Source organism: Magallana gigas, chromosome 5 (genome assembly GCF_963853765.1).
Source record: "Magallana gigas chromosome 5, xbMagGiga1.1, whole genome shotgun sequence".
NCBI lineage: Eukaryota > Metazoa > Mollusca > Bivalvia > Ostreida > Ostreidae > Magallana > Magallana gigas.
The window spans coordinates 35027530-35047533 of record NC_088857.1 but is presented as its reverse complement, the minus strand read 5'-3'; the positions used below and the strand labels follow the sequence as shown (position 1 = coordinate 35047533).

At 33.7% G+C, this 20004-nt stretch overlaps 2 protein-coding genes across 3 annotated transcripts; one reads left to right on the top strand and one right to left on the bottom strand.

The window, feature by feature from the left end:
• The first annotated feature begins 1172 nt into the window (after window positions 1-1172).
• LOC105337693 (PAX-interacting protein 1) lies at window positions 1173-14818 on the top strand. 2 transcript variants are annotated; one of them, XM_011442556.4, is made up of 21 exons: window positions 1173-1367; window positions 2375-2512; window positions 2743-2786; window positions 3807-3867; window positions 3973-4086; window positions 4476-4808; window positions 6020-6259; window positions 6473-6623; window positions 7274-7365; window positions 7593-7688; window positions 7912-8046; window positions 8253-8374; window positions 8492-8676; window positions 8787-8830; window positions 9136-9227; window positions 11200-11296; window positions 11458-11626; window positions 12029-12129; window positions 12360-12494; window positions 13325-13400; window positions 13842-14818. In XM_011442556.4, the coding sequence occupies exons 1-21, from the start codon at window positions 1305-1307 to the stop codon at window positions 13922-13924; spliced, it is 2571 nt and encodes an 856-aa protein (XP_011440858.3). In that variant the 5' UTR covers window positions 1173-1304; the 3' UTR covers window positions 13925-14818. The 2 variants fall into 2 exon arrangements, with proteins under 2 accessions (XP_011440858.3, XP_011440859.3); XM_011442557.4 differs by having other exon boundaries at window positions 1177-1367; window positions 9154-9227.
• A 126-nt stretch (window positions 14819-14944) lies between these two features.
• On the bottom strand, window positions 14945-19802 carry LOC105337692 (uncharacterized). Its single transcript, XM_011442555.4, has 4 exons — window positions 19576-19802; window positions 16083-16175; window positions 15766-15965; window positions 14945-15634 (listed from the first exon to the last, which is right to left on the bottom strand). Exons 1-4 carry the CDS (start codon window positions 19601-19603, stop codon window positions 15512-15514), a joined length of 444 nt encoding a protein of 147 aa, XP_011440857.3. The 5' UTR covers window positions 19604-19802; the 3' UTR covers window positions 14945-15511.
• Between the last annotated feature and the right edge of the window lie 202 nt (window positions 19803-20004).

Below are 20004 nucleotides of genomic sequence, written 5' to 3'. Positions count from 1 at the left end.
ATTTTCTTTTATTTTGTTTTTTTTGTTTTTTGTTTGTTTGTTTGTTTTGAAAGTTTTTTTTTTCAGGGAGGGGGTCTTTCATCTTTCAAAGTCATTTTAGTCTAAATGACCGAACAGGTAGGTAATATTTTTGCGTGGACCCTGAGGTCCACGCAGAAAATATAAAATTTGCGTGGACCCTGAGGTCCACGCAGAAAATATATAAGCGATGTTAAACCGGATGCTATGGGGAAAATTCAGCCTGCGCATGAGCTAGCTTGGTTCCTGTGCGTAATGGGTAGCTCAGGGAACCAGGCTTAACACGTTTATCTGAATCGGGATCGGGATTCCGTGCCATATGCACACAAAAGTTCAAAGGCGCTGTAATTGTAAAGTTGTCGGTAAACAGTACAGAAACAAAGTATTCCTTTTCAAGAAATGATTGGCATGTAATATGAACTATCAGTATTATGAAATAAGTTAATGTTATGCCGAAACTACAACATGCATCAAATAGCATAATTTGCAATGTTTTGTTGTTTTCCGAATACACATGTAACTTAAATATATATCTGCGATATTTAAGGTAGTCGAGGCTAGAGAACTTCCCGATTAAATTTTTTAAGCATTTAAGTATGATTGAATAATTATGTCACTATAAAAGTTTGAATCTCAAGAAAAATGCATCAAAATATGAAATTTTTAATTTACACAAAGTTGTCACTGCATAGTTAACAAAGTAGTGCGAATCGTAATGTGTGCGCAAATAGTAGAATTCACCGAATGCCTGATACTAATCTATACATGCAAACTTCATTCATAGTTAGATCAAAATTATTTTAGAAGTATGAATCCTTTAAATTCTGAGATAAGAAGTCAGGGCTATACATACATGTTTAATACAACGTACAAATTTAGTGGTTAAAAGCAGAGGGCTAGAGTCGGTGGAATCTCTGATAATCTTAAGGCTTTCACGTTTTCGTTGGAAACACATGCAAATGGTCCACGTATTGTAGTCCTTTTTTTAAGGACAGCAACTTGTTTTTATTATTATTAATTGATTGTGGGGTTCAATATCTAGATATAGGAAACTGACTGATCGGTGCGGTTTTGTTAGGGTTCGGTTTGACTGAGAACCCTTTTCAACGTACCATTAAACTGAGTCACTAAAATGTTTTACCATATCAGAATTATTTGTTATGATAAAAGATAAAAAAGAACACTGATTTCATTGTTAGCGGGAAAGAAGTGTCCCTAAAGAAGGCTTTATGCCGCGTTAGCCTGGCAATTGTAGACATGTTGAAAAGATATGCTTTGTCTTAAACATGTCAGATGATCCACTATTCAAAGATGTCACCTACTACATTGTAGGTGACATCGATCAAAAGGTAAGCAACTTCACAATTTTTGTCTCTTTGCATTATTTTTTTAACAGGTTGGGCACAGTTACCCTATTTAGGAATAATTACGTTATTTATATATCGTTAACACTGACAACAATCAAATTATTTATGCTCTTATTACAGATGTAAAGAATTTTCCAAAGGCAAAATATTTAATGACTAGGGTGACCTTTGATTTTAATTTCATTTTTGCACATCTAGGAATGTGGCATTAATTTCTTGCGACAACAGACAAAAGCGTTGATAATGCCGTTTTATATGAGGTGCAATACGCATGTCGTTTGTTTGTAGGAAAACGTCTGCAAAATAGTGCTTGCATGTAGCAACACTCAATATGGGAACTTTGTTAACCAGTTTCGTTTATCCTACAAAAAATGTTACCATGTCGAAGATTTTTGGGATGCACTGTAGCAGGGGGCAAAATTAAATAATACGAAGCACGTTCTTAAACACCGAAAGTCATTTTGAAAATATAATTTTCAAACCGAATCGGACTGATAAAAATTTTCCGGATCGAAATACCGAACCACGGTATAGCCTATAGTATCGTGACATTGAACCGTAGCATATTTTTACCATGATATACTGTCTCACGATTTATCGTTGCACCCTTAAAAGATAGGGTCCTTAGGGCGACAGGAAACAGGAATAATTTTTTTTTTTTTTGCCTAAGAAATATGCTTAATAGATTTTGTTTGTTATTGGATTTCATTGAATTGCAGCTGTGAATATCAAAGTTTGAAGCATACACATAGTAAGTGGGTCCTTGTTGTCAAGGAAATGTGAAACTATTCTTGCACTTTTTCTTCAGTTTGAAGAAAACAAGATGTGAATTGAAAATGTGTCAAAGTACATGTATTGCATTTGCGGGAATGTTTTTATTATTAAAAAGGGAAATCGTTCCTATTTAGTGTAATAATTCTACAAAAGGATAACTGTGCCCAACCTGTTTGAGGTGGCCAATAAGTGTATTAATTTACTCATTGCTACAGGTTATATCGCTGCTAAATGATGGCGGCGCCAAAAAAGATTCGTACCTCAGTGAGATGGTCAGCCATGTGATTGCGGATGACTGTACCCAGAGTGAATATTCTGAGGCTAGGGAATTGTTTGAACTTCCTGTTGTCACAGTGAGTGCAATATTTCAAATTTTATTGTTGTTGTTTTCTTAACCTCTATATTTGAAGATAATTATCAGTAATTATAAGGAATAACTATAAATGGTAATCAGTAGTTGTTTCCTGTTTTATGTGTCTTATAAAAAAGAAATCACATGTATTGAACTTTCTGAAATTTGAAATGCACTGATACAATTTTACCTATTTATGAATTTTTAACAAATTTTCATTGTTTCTTTCAGAGTGACTGGGTCAGATTATCAGTTGCATGCAAGAAACAGCTCAAGTATCCTTCTTGTTCATCATATTTTTTATACATGTATTATAATGTGACTGTTTGGAGGGCGATAACACTATCACAGTTTTACCATCAGAATCTATAGCTTTATTAGAAACGTGCTCAGTTGGTTCCCCTGTTATTGAGTTATTCCTTACAATAAAGGTCACCTGCTCAGTCTTGTTAGTATGTCAGTCATCACTTGACAAATTCTGTCTTAAGTAACAATGCACTGAACAGTTTGTGCAAAAAAAAAGGATTATAACTACTAGCCACAGAACATTTTTTTTATCTTTAAAACAGTATTTACTGTATTTTCAGGATTTCTTTTGAATTTCAAAAGCAGTGATTTTTATCAGAAATGAACAATTTTAGATAAGATAAGGGTGCAAAATTTAAAATACCGAAGCATATGGATCCCTATCTTGAACCACAATTTTCAAATTGAATAGGTAGAGATTGTAATCTCTGAAACATTTATTTATCTACATGAATAGGGAGAACTGCAAGTGTCTTAAAATGCTGTTGAGTTAGAACATTTCTGTTTCACACACTAACATGAATTTAGCATAAATTGAATATCACCAAATGGCACCAATGAATCTTTTATTTAATTTTTTGTGTGTTTTGTTTAATTCAATTAAAAAATGCTACTTTGTCCATTGTTTTTATAATACATGATTATTTTTTGTGGTCTTTTTTTCTATATTTTTACTAAATAATACAATGAATATATTGGCCAATATTTTTTATTCTACGAAGTCCATATTTTCAACGACATAAGATATCAATTTTGATTCTGGATGTTAATTTGCTGTTTGTTTCAGTAGGAAGACTGTTGAAGATATTCTTAATATCATTAGTCATAATAATATCACTGGTGATAATTATATCAATGGTCATAATGCTATCTCTGATCTGAATTTAGTTAACCTTTCTTTTGTTTGTTGTTTGGGTTTTAAGACCCAATATGGACACTTTATAGGTCACATTGTAAGTTTTTGTATTAAAAACCTTGACTCACTGAAGTTTGGAGTTGTTTAGTCCAGAGGATGTTATCTTTAGTGGAGTGGTAGCTTGCTGCTCGGAGGTCAGTATATTCTTAACTGAAAGTGTTTTCATTTCAATCTGTTATACTGTAGAATAATGTATTTATGCGTATTATCTTCTTCTTTTTTTGATGAAATTTGAACAGCTGACACTGGAAGATACTAATGCTTTGTGGGCAATGTTAACAACCAATGGAGGAAAGTGTCAACAAAATCTGGACAAGCAGTGCACACATCTTATAACTGGAAACAGCCATGGGGTAAGACACATTTTTTTCACGTATGTGTATATTGTGTATGTGTATATTGTGTATGTGTATATTGCATATTATATCCATGCGCGGATCTAGAGGGGGGGTCGGGGGGGTCCCGACCCCCCCCTGGAAAATGAAAATTTATTAAATTTACATAGTAAAATTATCGCGAAAATATGCCTCGGACCCCCCCTGGCAAACACAATTATCCTTCGGACCCCCCCTGGAAAAATTTTCTGGATCCGCGCATGTTATATCAGTTAACAGTATTTGTCATAAAAAACTGTGTCATTTTCATTTTGTGTAGAAAAGGCCAGAGATCATCTCTTTTGTATTATAATTATTATGAAAATTTAACTTGCAAGTTTTAATGTAATTTAAACCTCTTTTTAAAGGCAAAGTACGAAGAAGCTCTGAAACATGAAGCTACCATAAAGATTGTGTGTCCTGACTGGGTGACAGATACACTGGAAAAGAAGGAAAGGCAAGATGAATCTCTGTACCACCCCAAACTGCTGAAGTCACCAACAGACCTAGCCACACCTCCTTCCACCCCTCCACCAGCCATTAACACCACCCCTCCCGAACCAACTCCCATGGATGTAGAGCAGCAGGAAGAACAAGCCAAGCAGCAAGCCAAACAGAAACTGAAGGCCCAGGCCTTGCAGCAACACGGACGGATTCACCAGAAACAGGAAGTGGCTGTCAGTCGGTCGCCAGCCAATCAGGTGATTGCTCAGCAGCTAGCTGCCGCTGTTTTAGAGAAGAGACTAGCCGCCGAAGAAGGAGGTCACAAGGCCCGCCCCTCTACGTCCCCAGTGACCGCTAATGCTAAACAAGCACTGGCCCAAATGGTCAGCAGTCGGCTACAGGTTTGCTGGGTAGCAATGTCTGCATGCAGCATGCCTGTTTTTAATGGTCCATTATCTCTTTTTGCCTCAATATTTGTTTTGATGTAAAAACTTGTTTTAATACTACTTTTAGCATAAAAAAGATACAAAAAATCATAAGATAAATTTTAGAATTAGAATGATAAATTGGAGTTGCAATTAGAAAAATTCAAATGAAGTAATGTTCAGCATTGTGAAGTTTTTTTTCCAACAGAAAAGATTAGGTGCATATTTTTCTAGTTTTATAACTTCTGTTAAGAGGGTTGACTTCAAGGTAATATGTAAAATATATAAACTTTATTGTGTTTTGATATAAATATAAGATATTAATTTTTATCATTTTTTGTTTGATTATATAAGTTCTTAAACAAGTTTTTATCTTACTGAGGCAAAAAGCTTAATGACCAGAGTATAACTGAGTGACCCTCCGTGTTGAAATACCCAGCATAATGGACGGAATTACTCTACTAACGTAGAATAAGTTACACCGAGAGTTGGATCACTTACATGTAGCTGTGTATTTAAGTATGCTATAGGAGGGAAGCTAATTCCATTTATCATGCATGATGGAGGAATATACTTTTATTACAAAAAGTAAAGAATAGTACATGTACATGCTATTGTACATGTATTTTTAAGGAACTAAATTTCATTGGTCTTTGTATAATTTTTACCTTGTACAGCATTAAATCTATGAGTTTGGAATATGCTATTATTGATAAAAAAAAAATTGACTCCTCCATAACTTAGTTACAAATATTCAACTGACCATGGTTATTTAAACAGGTGATAGGGGAGAAAAAAAGAAACTATCAAACCACATCTTGGTACTATACTAATACTGAGTGTGGCCTCCTCAGTCAGTAATATTCTCTATTTACTTCAACTTTAATGGTTTCCAGTTGTGTAACATCTTTAATCAGAATGTCCTATATTTGCAGTGATGAAAAGAAACTAACCGGTGATGGAATTGAAGCATGTAAAGATGAAATTTCCTGGATCAAGCATTAGCAAAAATTTTATTCTTATGAATCTGTCTTAAATTTCAGGGAACTCGACCCCGACAGAAGTCTCCAGCTCGACCTGCTATGCCACACCTATCGCGGTCACCAGGGGCGGTGCCAACCATGCCACATATGCTGCCAATTCCAAACATGCCACAAATGGGGCTTCCTTCTTTCCTGCCCCCTGAGATGCAGAGGCCAGGAATGCCCAGGCCTCTACGGAATATCACGAACAGGACGGAGCTTCCAGGAAATATGCCAGGAATGATGCCAAACTCTATCAAGGTGATCTGACATGCCTAACTAAGACTTTTGTCTCTGAATTTAAAACAATTATTCTTTCTTTTAAGATAATTTCTGCCTTTTATTTAAGATTAAGTCACTTGATTTTAATGAAAAGGATTGAATTTTAATTCCAGTAATAGTTACTTATTATAGAAAACTTGAGTTAGTGACATTAATGATAATAAGCATGTTTTGTTGTGATAATTTTTTCAGACAAATCAAAGGATGCCATTCAACCCTGCTCTCCCTCCATCCCACAGGCCTCCCCCACCCCGTTATGTTCCTCCCTCGAGTCAGCAGGGGCAGATCCGTCCTTCAATGTCAATGCCCGCCACGTACTGGGGGCATGACCCCTCAGATAATTGTAAGTTTTTCATAGAATGTCTAATTCACGGTACTCATATTTCGAGATAGTTAGTTGATTTTGAATTTATATTGTTCTTAAGATTCTGTATTGCAGTAAATTGTATCCCAAATATTGAAATGTTAAAATATTGTGGAAGTTCAGGGTTGTATCAAAAAATTAAAGTCAAAGGATGAAATGAACAAGTAGAAGGGGGTCCCGGGGTCTAGCTTATAGCTAGGTTGTGTTTGAAATGCAATATTAGCCAGGTAAGAAAGGCATTATAGGCAGGGGGAATCCCTGCCCACCGGGTCTTAGAGACAACCCTTGAAAGTTACATCAGTTTCTCTGTAAAAAAAAATTTCTAATTTGTTCAACTTCATTGTTTTTGTAATAACTTAAACAGTTGTGATTAATGATGCAGTAGAAACATTCAATAGTAACAAAAAAAGATGATATTGGGATCAATTGTAATGATGATGTTGTTATCAAAAGGGCATAAAGATATAAAAAAAATTGTGTAGAGATAGATTGTCAGCAAAAAATAATTTAATTGAAAAAAAAAAAAGCAATAACACATGCAAGGAAAGTCAAAATTGTCATTGCTGAAAGAAATTTTGAATTTTCGTATGATTGACCTATTAAATGTGTCAATTCTTCTTTGACTTTAGTACCACCAGAGATGTGTTTGCTGGGCTGTGTATTCTACATCACTGACTATGTGAAGATAGTGGGCCAGTCCGAGATTGATAAATGGAAAACGGTATCATCTGACACTTCCTCTCATATCAGATCCCCAATCAGAATATAGTACACACTTGCATTAGCATTCTGTTAAAAATTTTTATTAAACTTTTCTTGCAATTTTTGCAGATGTGATAACACTACAGTTTTAAATACACTGTATGGTTTATTTACATAGATATACCGGTACACATAGTATTTTCTCTTCTTTTTTTTTTAATATCGGACTTGTTTTTATTTTGTCAGGTAATAGAACAACATGGGGGACAGGTGGACAATGCCTACTCCAATCGGGTCACTCACCTGTTGTGTGCCACCCAGCACACTGATGTCTTCCACATAGTATGTAAAATGTTGACATTCATGAAAATTGTTTGAAAAAATTACTGAATTACATTTGGATTTTAATTTCTTTTCTGCACACTGCTTTATGCTTCATACATGGAAATCTAAAGACCTTGTTAATATTTTGTAATGAATTATTGTGCAGGTATGTGTAAGTGAATGCAGTGTGCATTCTTTGGAGTTTTGAGGTTTTGTTTTACAATTTAATTGCATAAAACAGGCTTTAAAGGACCAGAGGAGGGTTGTCACAGCCTTCTGGTTGAATGATGTGCTGGTTAAGAAAAAGATGCTGCCTCCCTATCAAGCCTTACATCTGCCTATCATCTATGGAGAAAATAAACCCTGCAGCAACCAGGTAAATGATGGCAACCAAATAAATGATTGCAAAAAGGTATTTAATACTTACATGTATAAACAGAAAAGATACTAAAAGAGCTTCTCTTTTCTTTTTTATTCAATGTTGTACAGTTTTTTGTGTCTTGCAAAAAGGTAAATAATATTTATGAACAGAGTAGGTATTAAAAGAACTACTTATTTCTTTATTATTTAATGTCGGAACAGCTTTTGTGTGTAACAAACTTTGATGGAGATGAACGCCTAAGAGTGAAGCAGATGATCCATGCTATTGGAGCCAAGTACACAGGCTACATGACCCATGGGAATTCTGCAATTATATGTGGCAGGTATGCACATGTTAAGATATTTCATTTCATTGTCTTTGATTCTTTAAACTTATATTTCTCTGATTTTCTATAGTTTTAAATTTCTTGTCAATATTTTCAAATTTCTGATTTTTACAGACCTAATGGAACCAAATATGACAAAGCCAGTGAGTGGAAAATTCCTGTGGTGAATGTTCAGTGGCTGAGTGACCTAGTTTTAGGACATCTAGAAGCTCTGAAATTACCTTTGAATCCAAAGTACAGAGTCCTTGGCCAGGAAAACCAATTTAATCTAGATCTCTCGAAAGTATTCCATTTAATGGGTGAGTGAGGATTACAAATGATTCATTCTTGGTAATAAGAAAGAATTCATTGAAGAAGATTTGTCCTTGAGTTAGATTATACATGTATTGACTTTTACTTTATTTTGTAGTTGGGTGGCAAGTTCCTCTTAAAATACAAAAAGAGACATGGAAGGTATTTGATATTTTTATTTTTTACTGAAATAATATCAATTACATGTAACTACATTTGTTTGATAACATATTACTGCGTTTGTTTAATAACATGAAAAGTTTTTCAGTGTTTCTTGATTTGTTGAACTCTTATGTAATTGTTGAGTCATATAGTATTATATATTTAGTCAAATCAATTTAAATTCACCTGTTTTTCTTCATCACAATTTACAGCATTTAATGTTTTAAACTGAATTACTGAATTTACAAGTTAATATATAATTTTGGTTTACGATAAATCAGCATTATTTATATTGATTGAATTAGAAATTTATCCCAAATCAGAAAGTAAAAAGAAATCAGGAGAATGAAAAACAAAAGGAAGATGTGGATGGTGAGCCTGATCTCAAGAAACAGAAGTGAGTCACTAGAAAATGTTACTCTTTAATCTCCAAGACATAAAATCATAAAATAAATACTGTATACAGGGAAACATTCCCCCCGTTTTATTTTTGCCCTTTCTTCCTCGTCATCAGTGGGCGAATTTAAGGCTAGGCGAATTCCAGTGTCTCGAATTACCTCTTTCTAGATGACGTGTCTTGACGAATAAAAGATCAGGCAAAACTTTTTATTTGCAAGTGTATACAGCTTACTCCACTTATATTGAACTCGCTTATTCTGAAATTCCGCTTATTTTGAAATAGAAATAAATCCCCAGTTTTTGCCTCTCATATTCTTTGCATTGATTTCACGGATATAATGAAATCGGTTATTTTGAAATATCGCTTATATTGAAGCCACTGATCGGTCCCCTAAGGTGATAATTAGTTGTTTTTATAACGGTAATATTGAAGTTCTCCCTGGCGGCTGTCGTCACGGTTGGTGACAGTAATTATGCCAGACTGACCGGTTGATATACAAAGGTGTGAATTGATAAGTTCTCTTCATGTGTGTTTTTATACTTTTATTAAAGATTAAAAATTATTCAATGTTTAATTTTTTGTTTTTATGAATACGGATGTATTGAGGCTAGACATAATATGGAATCCCCACGGAAAAGAAACACCTTATCTCCGGACGCTAAATACAAACTATATTCTGTCCCGAGTTTTTGCTTCCACCACTTTTTGCTTGATATTTCAATAATAGTTAATACCTTTGTGCTCAAACTACGTTCATCCACTAATATGAAAAATGTCCAGATTATCTGTTTTGAAACGCCCCCTCTAATGCTTTAGGTTTCAATACACAACCAAAAATTGAAAGTCTACGGAGATTTTGCATTGCATCAGCCATTAATAAGCCTGGATGATAACGTTAAAAAATTGCGCGATGTATTCCGAGTGTATTCCGAATGGAGAAAAGATGTAAACATTTCCCATTACAAATCCCCGTAAGAAAATTGTTTTCGTTCCTGTCAAATTTTATGAGTGAAAAGGGATAATCTGTCAATGAAGATATCTTGGATATATTCTTTTTCATCGATTTCAGTTGTATTTCTTTCACAGGTATGTGTATTTTTATTAAAAATCAGCAAAAAGTGATGGAAGCAATTACTTGGGACAGACTATAGTTATGGCTATTGATGAAAGAACAAAGCCTAAATTTGAAATAGCTAAGGATTTTGAGATTATCGCGTGTACACTTACGATGTTTAGCAATATTTGAAGCGTTTAAGTGTGGTGATTTTTCTCTAACGTTTTTCTAAAATGTAAAAGAATGCGATCCGAGATTATGATGAGGTTTAAGATAGTAACAAAACGAAACTTACAAAACTTTCGGATATAATTTTAAACAAACTTTCAAGGACTAATGTTCAATGTAATCCGTTTATTGTAATAGATAAATGATGATCTAATAATTTGTTCAGGTTTGGTTTTCTATGCTTATATCGGGATTGAACTTTCAAAAATGGCGGCTTCACGTCAGTCAATTTCGCTTATATTGAAATACGGATATATTGAAATAATTTGCATGGTCCCCTGAATTTCAATATATCCGGAGTAGGCTGTAGAAGGGCAAAATTTCAAGGGGAAAAATAAACCTGTATACAGCAGTGTTTTAAAAAATGTATGCCATTATATATGATAGGAAATCCTTTGTCTTTAGAGCATTTTTTACCCGCAGAAAATGACATTGATTCTCTATATTGTAAAATTAATTATTTTGTATTCTTTTTAGGAAATCCTCTTGTATTCTTTTAGATTCAGTGTTTCAAAAAATAAAATTCAGATACAGTCTTCACAATAAAGGAGTTTTTAAAATAACAAGATTTGGGTTTTTTTCTTTGAAAATTTGGTCTGTATGAATTGGTGATACTAATCCACTGATATCTGTGATAAATATTGCACTGTGTAACTCACAAAATTCTTTTTAATGTTTGATATTTAGACTGAGCATTGAAGATCCAAGTGTAATACAAAACACTACTCAGCCTGTCATTATATTCACTGGATTTCCCAAAGGACAAGTCAGAAAGTTTCAAACGGTAACATTGTATTCACATGAAAAGAAAATAGACATGAAAAATTTCGGAAATTTTTACTTATATCGCTGAAAATAAGTTTAAAAATATGTTGAAGCATATGAGAAATGGACATCGTGAGTGAAAATTGAACACATTTATGTAATGTTACTGTTTTGTGATAGGTTGTGAGTCAGCTGGGAGGGATTTCTACAGAGAACCCTCGACTGTGTACCCACCTTGTAGCTCCATCCTTGTCCAGAACCATGAAATTCTTCGTAGCCATCAATGTGTGTAAACATGTTGTCACAGGGGACTGGATCGAGGCTTGTTTGGCACAAGGAGCTTTTGTTGGTAAATGACTTTTATTTTTTGCAAAAACTTGACATTGCACCATGATTTTGAGAATAAAAATTTTGAATTTCAGATACCCCCGGTAATGCTGCTCTTTCATAAATGCATGTTTGTTAAGAAATGCAGTCTTGTTAAACAGCAGATTATATGATAAACCAACCCTTGCATACAGTCTTTAAGAGCAAAGTGTAGATGTATTTTTTAATTTAACAATTTGACCCTTTGTAAAGTTCAAGTGCAAAGTGTAGATGTATATTTTAATTTAGCAAGTTGACCCTTTGTGAAGTTTAATAATTATTTATGGGTTTTAATTGTTAATGCACCATTATTTTGATAAAATGCTTTTAAAAAATGCTTGGCTCTCAAAATTACCAACATTATGATTTTTTCTCTGTTCTGCAGATGAAACTCCATACAAACTAAAGGATGAGGTAACAGAGAAAACCATGAACTGTGTTTTGGAGGATTCACTCAAACGTGCTCAAACTAAAAAGCTTTTTGAGGTACAATTTGTCCCTATTAATCTACACACTTTATTTTTTAAGATAACAAAACAATTTTTCTATGAGGGAAATATGATTGATTGATTAATAAGTACTGTTTCAAATTTTTATCTTTGATATGAAGAGAGACAAATTTGGATGTATGAAAATTTATAACAAAGGGTAGTGAAAATGATAAACAATAAGTATTACTTTATCATCAACCTTTCACTGTTGTTGTTTGTGAACAGGGCATGTCCTTCTACATATCCCCCAGTGTCTCCCCGCCAAGTTCTGACCTTGAGAAAATCGTGGAGGCGGCCGGAGGTCAGATTCTCAAACAGCGACCAAACACACAGATATTTACGGAGCATAAAGATGAAAATGTGAGTATCTCCCCACAGGAGGGCTCATTTCATGTTTGTATCACTTTTGTAGGGTCTTATTATGGTTGCCAGGAAAAGCAACCATTATACAAGCCTAAAATTTATTGTTTTGCTGATTTATTGATTTAAGGTTAAAAAAGGATAAAATTATTGTTCCACAATGGGGTGATAAAATAATTGTTCTTCTTTGAGGCTTACACATGCAAGGTTAAAACTTAATTATCTCATTAACACATCTACACTAGCCAAGGGTTTACGATCCACTCTGTTCCTCTACAACACTTGCCAGATTTAACCGATGTTTTCAGAAATAGAACAGCTTAAATACATGTTTTTCATCTAAGAGGTTTGTGTGGAAAAAAGATAAAAATAAGATTAATTTTATAAAAAATATATTTGTAATTATATATGGTATGTTATTCATTAATCACATAAAAATTTATTATGGTTGTATGTGAATTTTGTATGAAAACAAATTGAACAACACTGCCAATTAATAGATTCCCTGCGATTGCCTGTCTTTGTAGCCGATCAGATTCCATTGCACAAGATTTAATTTTGTCGGCTAAATCTGCCAAGGGTTGTAGAGGAGCAGAGTGGATCGTTAAACCCTTGGCTAGCAAAGATGTTGTTAACATTGTATACCAAATACTGAAGATATATGAAAGTGATTTTGACAGTCAAACATTGTTAATGTATTTTAAACTATTAAATGGTAACTTCCAAGTTATTTTTCTCTGCTTTGTGGAGTTTGATGATGACAGTGTTCTACTGTATGTTAACATTAACATTGATAATTACTGGTTGTGATGTTATGGTAACATTTACAGGGCAATATGAAGACTGTGATGATCACTTGTGAAAACGATGTGATGCTATACAAGGATTTAATTGCCAAAGACATTGGTAAGTAAATTGTCCATGTGTATGTCTGTCTGTCTTGTTCCACAACCATACAGATGTAGATGAAATAATAAGTTGTCAATGCAATGGCATGCATCACACCTGCTGTAGGGGCACAAGTATCACACCATAAACATGTGTGAATCGAATAATTGATTGTTTAATTATTCAAGTAGATGCAATCAGCATCCATAGTTTGATGATTTCAAGTGAACAATATTTTTAATTCAAATGCAGAAAATGTTTTAGGTGGAAAATCACATACTCCTAATTTATTTTACCAATGAGATTACCTGTATATACAAAAATTCTCATTCCTTTCTTTTCTTTGTCAAAATGAATGAAAGCCATATTAATTAACATGCACTGCATGTATCTTGACATTATGATTACATGTTTATTGTTCATTATTGCTGTGAAATATAGCCATTTGGTTTCTTTCAGCAATCTTCAATGCGGAGTTTATCCTGAGCGGAGTGATGCGACAGACTGTGGATTTTAAGTCCTATCAGATTGATGTTCACTGATACAACAGATTGTAAATAGATGTGCATGTAAAAACTCTCCCTGCTGATGTCCACTGCCTCTTCTGTTGCTTTTGCTCTGAGAAATTGGCATGGACGCATTCACAGACCAGGAAGGTCTCTGAACGAAAAACCCCTACCCTTTCCCCCTCACTCAAGGAGAGTTTGAGATACAGTAGTGTTTGAAATACAAAGTCAAAGAATGACTTTAACAATCAAAACTAAAGCAAGGCAGCAAAACTAGCCATGAATTGCATGCGCATGGCTTGTTACATGATTTCTTGAATTTATAAGTGTGGTAGAATAGCAAAATTACTGTATGTTGTTTATGACGAGTATGACTTTCTATGACCCTTAATCTGAGCAATGTTCTTCTCCTGCTTTGCAAGTTTTAGAAGATTTGTTGGAAAAATGCGAATGGACTTAAAAATCGTGAAATTTGAAGCTGGATCTTGATTATAGGAGAATTACCTGAAAACGAAAAAAAATTTCCTACCTGTTTAATATATAAGATATTGGTAAAGAAACTGTGTATTTTAGTATTTGATATAAAGAGGGTTTTTTCCCAAAATATTCATGGTTTTAATATACGGTTTAAGTTTTCTGTACCTTTGGTTAGTACAGTCATGCCTCTGAGTTGAGTGAATAAAATGTAATTAAGTATTGTTTAAAGAATTCCATAATTTTAAATTCTGTTGTTTTTACAAGCAATTATGTAGATGCAGGTATATAGACAATGTTTTTAAAACACCTCTAATACTGCAGAAGGTTGTAGTGCTATTGTGGAATTTAGGAAGGGAGTCCATTCCGTAGAAATGAAAATTAAATAGACATTGCTAACTTTGTTATTAAAAATGTAGGTTTATAATTTTGTGAGAATAAAACCCATGTTGAGCATGTGAGACCTTGTTTTCTGTCACAATAACACAGTTATGTCGAAAACTGATTGTAAAAATCAGCTTAAAAGTTGGAATATGAAACCTTGTACAATGTACATGTATTCACATAAAGATTGAGACTGAATTTGAAATTTGAAATTTATTGTATAAAATAAAAACACGCATATAAAAATACATACAAGAATCTGACTACACCCAATGTGATACGTTTACATGCAGTATTTGGTGGAGAAATGTACATGTACTTAATAACATGAAGGGATACATGGGTGATTTATCACAATGTGTTTATAAATACCCTAATACAGGTAATGTAAAATAGTCATTAAATTCACCAATATGGGGAAACATGACAAAATAGTTCTATATTATGCGCAGTGACTGAATGGCAAAATAAAACGAGTAAAGTTGCAGATTATTGAAGGATCTATTTAAGCTGTGTATTTTTTAAAGCATGATTGTAAAGGTGAAAAGTTTATGACCTTTTGGTTCAAACCAGTTTTGGTTTGTGATTACATCACAGTTAGGAGAGTTATCCTTAATCCATCACATAATCTCCAGTAGCTAAATACCCCCCGAGTAAAAAAGAAAGAAAAACTTTATAAAAGACCTGTTGTAATCAGTGCTACATGTATACCCCCCCACCCCGTTCCTCTTGGAATAATGCTGCCCCGGGACTGAGGTGGATCTGTTAACGATACCACTGAAAGGCACAAATGATACAAACGACGGCGATGACTATTCCCACCAGGGTGAAAACCTTGATGTATATTTTTCTTCTTTGTGAATCCATTGGAACTCTTGCCATTAGAGTCTGCAAGCAAAACATTTGAAAATTGCTCAAGCTTTTATTACCTATTATGTATCTTACTTAAAATTACACAAACTTTAAAATTAAAATCGGAGACATAAATGTCTCTGATTAAAATGCAAGAAATTACTTACCACAGGGCGGTCTCTCATCCGAGCCAGAACTTGTAAATCATGCGGCGTGAACACTTGGCGTTGTGGTCCTTGGTGTTGAGATTGGTACCCATACATGAAGGGCTGGGGCGAGTCGTAAGCTCCGTGCATCAGAGAAGATGGCGGTGGGTAACAATGAGGGGTAACCATCATATCGCTTGGTGAAGCAAAGGAGCTCAGGTCTTCAATATGCAAAAATGAGTTGTATGTATAGCATCATAACTGTAAGTTGTACAAGTATCACTATGTACATGTTAAGGTATTTTAAAAGCATGCGTCAACGACTAAATGATCCTTACCGTAAGGCTGAGGGGGGTGGACGGGCACCGAGTGGTGCCCCGGCATGGAACACACCTCCTCATAAGGGGGTGGCGGGGCAGGCTCGTCTTTATCTGTAAAGATCACATTTGAGCTGAGTCAGGAATTTCCCCGGTTGGAGGTTTTGTACATAAATGTACATGTAACAATTACTTAATAAATATTCCGTACACTGAGGTTTCAGTTACTAGTACAATATGGACCATAAATTTGATGAATACTTCTATTTATTGCTTTGCAGGCTCGTTTCAAACTTGATTTATTAAGTTTATGCATGCAAACGTAAAGTAAGTTTTCTATAAATTATTTATATATATCTCAGGCAGAATTCAGCAATATTCGTTCACAGAGAGCTTGGCCCAGCCAACATCTGTGACTGATGCTTTTCTTAATGAACAGACTTCGTGTATGAGTTTCAGTATTACCGGTATAAATGTATGTAATAACATTTATTGTTATACCCCCGCAAACGAAGTTTAGGGGGGTATATTGGTTTCACCCTGTCCGTCTGTCCGTCTGTCTGTCCGTCCGTCTGTCCGTCTGTCTGTAGACGCAACTTTGTCCCCCCTATAGAATTTTTTATTACTGCATGGAACAGTTTGAAAATTTGTACATATGTTGAACACCATCTGAATATGTGCACCTGCAATTTTTTTTAAGATCAGACAAGATTTAATGATTTTATGACAGTTTTCATTTTCCTTATTCTATATATTGTACACTAATGTTGAAAAGTAAGGGAGGTAATCCTTACAGATTTTATTAATTAATTAATAGAAAACACTCTAAAATATATTTATATAAATACATCCAGATGGAGTTTTTTGTCTTTATGTCTTAATTAATAAAAATTTTTTTATTTTTTATAAGTATTCTATCAACTGACAATGCAAAGTTTTTGTTTGTCAATGATAAATTCTTAGGAGCTAATGAGAACATCAAAGACAAGTGTGGCTGAATTCATTTGTCCCAAGGGAGCCATTATCTGAGCCATGGTTCAGATGGAGCATGTGTTTAGGGGAAATTGATAATCTGTAAAATGGGTGATGGTTTTGGGGCTATTTTAAAACTGTTTCATGTAAACCAAAAGGTCTATCATTATAAGGAAATAAATAATATAATTATTAATAAAGAAGTTAAACTATTTTTAGAGGTTGTTTAAATTTATTTGTCAAATAATTTGATGAAGTGACCCTATTGGGCATTAATTTAAATGAAATTCAAAATTACTGATATGATTGTAGTGTTTTGGCAATTTAAAATTGTTTGTAATATTAAATTTTCTTTTTTACATATTTTTACATAGTATGGTAATTATGGTAATGTTTTGGGAGTTTATTAAATTGAACAAGCTCATCAAAGAAAATCATAGTCCTATGGGATCAATTTTCTGATATGGAGTTCAATTGTGCCATAGGAGAAAGTGAGGAAAATTTGAAACAACTAATTGCATCTGTCAAGACTCTTATTAGAAAGATATTGAAAGTTTTATCAACTGAAGAGCATTGCTTGGCTACCGGTATTTCTATTCACTGCAAAGGGAGGGGTTTTTGTCATTTTGTTGGTTTTTCTTTAAATCAATTAAATTAAAAAAATATATCATCAAATACATACATTTGTAAATGTATTACTGTTATAGATATGTATTTACAGTGAAATTCTGACAATTTTGATTTTTCTTTGTTAACTATTTTTTTTTTTTTTTTACAATTCTAGAATTTTTTTTTTTATGTGTTCCAAACCTTAATTATTATTCAATTCAATTATTTGTCCCATTTGAAATTAGCCTAGCGGGGGTATTAGTCCCATTAGGACAGTTCTAGTTTCGTGTAAATTTGTGTGTAAACAATTTCACAGGTGAGATTCAGTGGATGAATGATTGCAGTAGTAGCCATGCGGACACCTTACGAACCATTGAGGATAGCTAATGCCCGTTTGTCACATTTTCTTGAATGGGTTAACATTCATCGCTTTTATCATTGTAAAAATTGTGTTATAAATAATTGCTTCAAAGTACTAGTACACTGGTTATTAAGACCTTATGCATATTTATACTAGGCGATAAGTATATATTTAGAAAATAAATTATCAATATACTATATGTTTACAGGAGTTGATTTCTGTTTATCACTCGTTTACATTTGTTTATTACGTAATGCCAATACCCATTGGCGGATCCAGAGGGGGGGTTCCGGGGGTCGGAACCCCCCCTTTCTCTGGGACAAATGAATTTTTTTTAAACTTTTAATGCCTATTTAAAGACAATTTCCCCATTTATAATATAAATACTCTAAAAATCTCAAATAAATGCTTATAAAATTGCTTATTTAAAGAATTTCGTACAACGTACCGTAATTTTGTTACTATATGAAAAAAACCCTATCGATTTTTTTTTACTGTCCTTCAGCATCCGGTGTTTACTACACCGAATAAACACGTGGGTTATGCTATTTTTCTGGAATGCTAGCTACCCTCATATCCACATGAGACACAAAAAAACCTTTTTTTGTTTTGTTTTTGTTTCCAACAATTGGAAATTCTGTTACAAAACTACCGTGTAAAAGGGTTATATGTAAACTATTATGAAAATGCAGAACTTTTCAAAACTTTCCTAAATACATGTATGATCGCATCTGTACTACTACCGGATCATGTAGCGCACCCATTACAGAAGTACCCTGGGACAACAATTGCTTGTACCATTGTATTACACATGTACCATATATTCAGCAGATAAATTATCCCCATTCTTTTGTCATATCGGATCATTTAGACCTTTATTTAAGAAGGCAATCGATAGAAATCAAAATCGATAAAAAGTTCAGAATTTAAACATCAAAGACATTAAAAATTACCAACAAAATCCATTTTTATAATAACTTGTCGTAATTATTCCGAATTATTGTTTGTTTTTTAGTGTTTCTTTTCTATTAAGCATAGACGCACGTTTTTATTGCTGGATACTTGGTTTTTTTTTTAAGGCTAGAAATTATGCAAATCTTCCTTACCTAAACCAAAACAGCAAAACGCTCAATAATGCAGTGCACTCTGCTGTTGATATAGATGTGATATAGATAGTAACTAGATAAATGTTTATTAAATTTACGCACGGAAAACTTTCAAAAAGTCATTTTTATTGACAAGTAATGAATTTTGCACGTATTGATTTTCATCAATTGGAACCCCCCCTTTTCCAAATTGCTGGATCCGCCTCTGATACCAGAGAATGTATGAATCGTATAATTATGGTTTTTATTAGGTACGCTTATATTTTGATGCTGTACACGATTTGAAGTAATTTTACGTTCAGTTTGTAACTGAACCAGAGGCATATCGTCTTAGAAAATCAAAAAGAAAACTCATTCCAGAAAAATCTACTTTTCAATAAAATCCTTATGCTTATTTTATCCCTTAAATCTTTATAAACGACAAGTATTTGAGAACTGAAAGTAAAAAAAAATAAACTGTATTTACTTGGTTCTTTAAGAATTTCTGCTGGCATTGTTAGAGTCCCTTAATATTCTGAGAAATAGGGCTTGGTTACAGGTCAAACGATGACTTAGTATGTCTTATAAAACCCGTCACTTGTATATATATTTAGAAGGTCACAGGTGGGTTAATGTTGACCTAGTTTTACACCCGTGACAAATCCGGCTGGTTACCAGAGCGGAACACAATGCTCCAGCACCCCATCGGATTCTTTGATACCTACATGTATATATTTGTACTTTACCTGTCCAAATATTACGTAATATTATCTACCTGATTGGGTCGCTGATTGAATGCAAATTAGAGAGAATTGCGTAATACATAACGCGATTGACAACGGATTCAAAATGCCATAGAAAACGAGTAATTGGAATGACTGATAATTGAATGCCCACGAAATATGAATATACAAGT

What these genes read in the sequence shown, in the direction of transcription:
- LOC105337693 (XM_011442556.4), top strand. Translation starts at nt 1,305, where the DNA reads ATGTCAGATGATCCACTATTCAAAGATGTCACCTACTACATTGTAGGT. An exon ending in AAGTCAGAAAGTTTCAAACG is followed by an intron (nt 11,297 to 11,457) that starts GTAACATTGTAT and finishes GTTTTGTGATAG; the next exon opens with GTTGTGAGTCAGCTGGGAGG. An exon ending in TTTAATTGCCAAAGACATTG is followed by an intron (nt 13,401 to 13,841) that starts GTAAGTAAATTG and finishes GGTTTCTTTCAG; the next exon opens with CAATCTTCAATGCGGAGTTT.
- LOC105337692 (XM_011442555.4), bottom strand. Translation starts at nt 19,603, where the DNA reads ATGCCAGCAGAAATTCTTAAAGAACCAA. An exon ending in AGAAATTCTTAAAGAACCAA is followed by an intron (nt 16,176 to 19,575) that starts GTAAATACAGTT and finishes TGATCTTTACAG; the next exon opens with ATAAAGACGAGCCTGCCCCG. An exon ending in CCACCCCCCTCAGCCTTACG is followed by an intron (nt 15,966 to 16,082) that starts GTAAGGATCATT and finishes TGCATATTGAAG; the next exon opens with ACCTGAGCTCCTTTGCTTCA.